The sequence below is a fragment of the Apis dorsata genome, unplaced genomic scaffold (genome assembly GCF_000469605.1).
Source record: "Apis dorsata unplaced genomic scaffold, Apis dorsata 1.3 scaffold_172, whole genome shotgun sequence".
NCBI lineage: Eukaryota > Metazoa > Arthropoda > Insecta > Hymenoptera > Apidae > Apis > Apis dorsata.
This window is the reverse complement of record NW_006263460.1, coordinates 507,769-511,265: the sequence shown is the minus strand read 5'-3', so window position 1 is coordinate 511,265 and position 3,497 is coordinate 507,769. Positions and strand designations below refer to the sequence as shown.

The 3,497-nt window shown below is 19.8% G+C and overlaps 1 protein-coding gene across 1 annotated transcript in view; it reads right to left on the bottom strand.

Annotated features, from left to right (window-relative positions):
- Positions 1-3,497, bottom strand: part of LOC102681329 (cytochrome P450 6a8-like) — a 32,312-nt gene that overhangs the window by 11,941 nt on the left and 16,874 nt on the right. The window contains exons 6-7 of the mRNA XM_031509754.1: positions 3,193-3,329; positions 110-450 (exon numbers count right to left, since the gene is read on the bottom strand). Coding sequence (XP_031365614.1) covers positions 110-450; positions 3,193-3,329 — 478 coding nt within the window. The remainder of the gene's footprint in view (positions 1-109; positions 451-3,192; positions 3,330-3,497) is intronic.

The window sequence follows — 3,497 nt, the reverse complement described above, 5'->3', positions numbered from 1 at the left end:
CATTCTTGAAAAAATTGAATTCCTATATATATATATATATATATATATATATATAGGAACACCTTAGGATTTACATATATCTGTTTTATAATAATAAAATTATGAATACCTTAGGATTTACATGAATTCCTCGATCCGCGAATAAGCTGAAATCTCTAATGAGAACATCCTTGATCATATCCAAATCGTTAACAACAAGAATAGGAGATCTTCCTTGAAATACTCCAAAAACTAACTCGTTTTTGTATTCTTGATATAATTGTTTTGTTTTTTCGGCCAGTGATATTTTTTTGAAGATAACTTCTTGGAAATTACCAAAAAAGATCATAGGTTTTGGTCCAGGTATGCCATGATTCTTCCATGTGTCAAAAGTTAAAGTGAAGTAATAATAAATCGCGAACAATAACGCTCCAATGGCGCAGAGAAGTTGAAAATAATCCATGTTGTATCAAACTTTCTAAATAAATACAATAATAAAATAAATTATAAAAGATCAATTAGTCAAATCTCAATTCTCGTGATTGAAAAAGTTGTTAGTATCTTTTTAAATTTTATTCATCATGCTGATTTGTAAAGAATAAATAATGCGTAGATGCATAAAATATGTAAAACATATACGTTCAATTAAAATAACATTCGATCTTCATTGAAATAAAAAGAAACAAACGTATTATTCAATTAATTTTTCGAAAAATTTTTGTTAAATTAAATAATTAATTAAATAAATAACTAACTTATCTCAGAATAAAAATAAATAACACAATAACGTAATTGTTACAATTTCTTTAAATGGAGAGATCAATTTCTTTTATTTCGATATCCTGCTACGATGAAATATAAAACGATTCTGCTGAGTTGGTGATTTCACGATAAAATAAAATACTCGTATTCAGTTATATCATTAACTGTGATCTGTTTTTTTTTTTTTTTTTTTTTTTTAATCCCCACTTGTACTACATGACAAATCAAATATTGATACTTATTATAGTTATTTAACAAGATTACAGAGAGATATGGGTATTAAATTATTAATGTTATATTATTAATTAGTGTTAAATATATCAGTATATAAAACTTTTATATAAATTGATATAATATGTAGAATCTAATGTAGAATCTATACAGAATCCTTTATATAATAATGACTTTTCCATTGATGAAAATTTCTCTACTTCATTTGAGATCAATTGGTCAATATTCTTTTTTAATTTAAGAAAATTTACATGAGAGAGTTGGAATAAATTTATAATTCGATATAGTATTCTTTGTTTTTTTGTGTATAATATCTTTTATTTTTTCTTTAATTTCTAAGAATTTTATTATATACCAATCACTATAGAGAATATTTTTGATTGATATATATTTTTATATATCAATTATATTTTCAATTCAATTTTAGTTCAACATTATTTATAATATAATATAACTATTATTTTATTTTTTAAAAATAAAAAAAAATATTTTACACTAATAAAAAAAATCACTTTTTTATATAAAAAACAATATCTTTTTTTGTAAATTTTTACAATGTATTTTTGTACTATATATTATTTTCAGTCATATTCAAAAAATAAATAAATTGAATTTTATATTCATAAATTAAATATATTCATAAAGACTAAAAAAGTAATTGTATTTTCTTAAACTAACTTAGTTAAATAAGAAGTACAATCCATAAATTTATAATTTATCATATTAATTTAGCTTTGCTACATAAATATTATAAATATAGTTTGGTTATATAAATAAGTGTAAGATAAACTGCGCAAAAAATTATTTATTTAACTAGATCTTAATTTTTCAATTATTAAATCGATTAAGTTAACGATATTATTTATAGATTAGTATTGATGATTTATAATCTTTCATATTAAAATTGAATATAATGATAGGAAGAAAAAAGATATTTACCATTAACTTGTCAGAAGATTATAACGTTTGTAGTCTACGTACAATTCTGGATATAAAACTGGAAAGAAGACGTAAGGTTAAAAAATACAGATTTGATTGGTTGCAATCTTACCACATATTTTTTCACATATAATTTCAATCGCAATCCATCTTAATTCATATATATATTCAACATAAAGGAGATTAATTGTTTTATTAGTCATTAGTGACCTTCTACGTGATCATTTAAAAATTTTAAAAACTTTTAACTTTTAGAGATGAAAATAGTAAAAAAACTCATATCTTTCCTTGTTTATTTTTTTTTTATAGTAAACATTAATCCTTATATTACTTATGAATTATTTCATAATACAAAAATATTAAATATACTATAGAACATTAAAAAAAATACAAAAAATATTACAAATAAGATTAAAAAATATAAACAAATAAAAAATAAAAAAATACTACAAAATAAACACTAATAAATATTTAATTTATTACAATGTTTAATATATCCTAACTTATAAGATAGATAATACTAGGTTATACAACAAGCTAAGACTATTATATAGAAATTCAGACAAGTTAATATTTGTGAGAAGACGTTCGTGCATTTGTCCCTCTAGTGGCGAAAATAGAAAGGACGAGACTAGATGAACTAATTTGTACTTAAAACGTTCATTCATATTGTATCTATATAATATAATGTAAATATATAATATAATTGATAAATTATTTTTTAATATTTAATTATTCTTTTAATATTATATTATATATTATTATATAAATATAAAAATAATTGAAAGGAACTGAAAAGATAAGAATAAGAATAAGGAAATAAAGGAAATTAAGAAAAACAAAATTAATTAAAATATAAAACATTCAAATATATATAAAATAATATAAGAAAATAAGCATAATTATTGTTTTTTCAATTATTTTTATAAATTCATAGTGTAATTTTTTTCGAAATTATTTTTTTATTAAAATGACAAATTATTATAAATCGATTATATTATATATATATTAACAATATTAATTAAGAATTAAAATTTTATACATAACAAAAACAAAAAATATTTTTAAAAAAATTGAAAAATAATAACAATTATATTTATAAATAATAATTTAATACTTGAATTAATAATAATTAATATTTAAAATGTATATATTATAGTTTGAAATTGAGATCAAATACTTATTTAGTTAATAAAAAAATGAATATTATTATATAATAATAATTATTTTTTATATTAACATTAAATCTTAGTTATTTTTAAGTACACTCCTCCTTTTAGCGCCAATAAAAAGCTACGTTCATCAGATTTGAAGGGAATCGTGGTTTTTTCACAAACATTAACTTTGTGATTGCGAAGAATTGTCGTAAGACCAACCTTGCTTTGATAATGCGCAAAACGAGCACCTGAAAACAATTTTTAAAATTTACGAAATTGCATTTAATTTACATATAAATATTACAAATTATGTGTCATCTTACGAGATAGATTATCAATAATTATAAAAATTATCAATAGATTATCAATAATAATAAAAATAAGAAAATTATTCGATTTAATGTGGATAGATTAAAAAACATACCGATG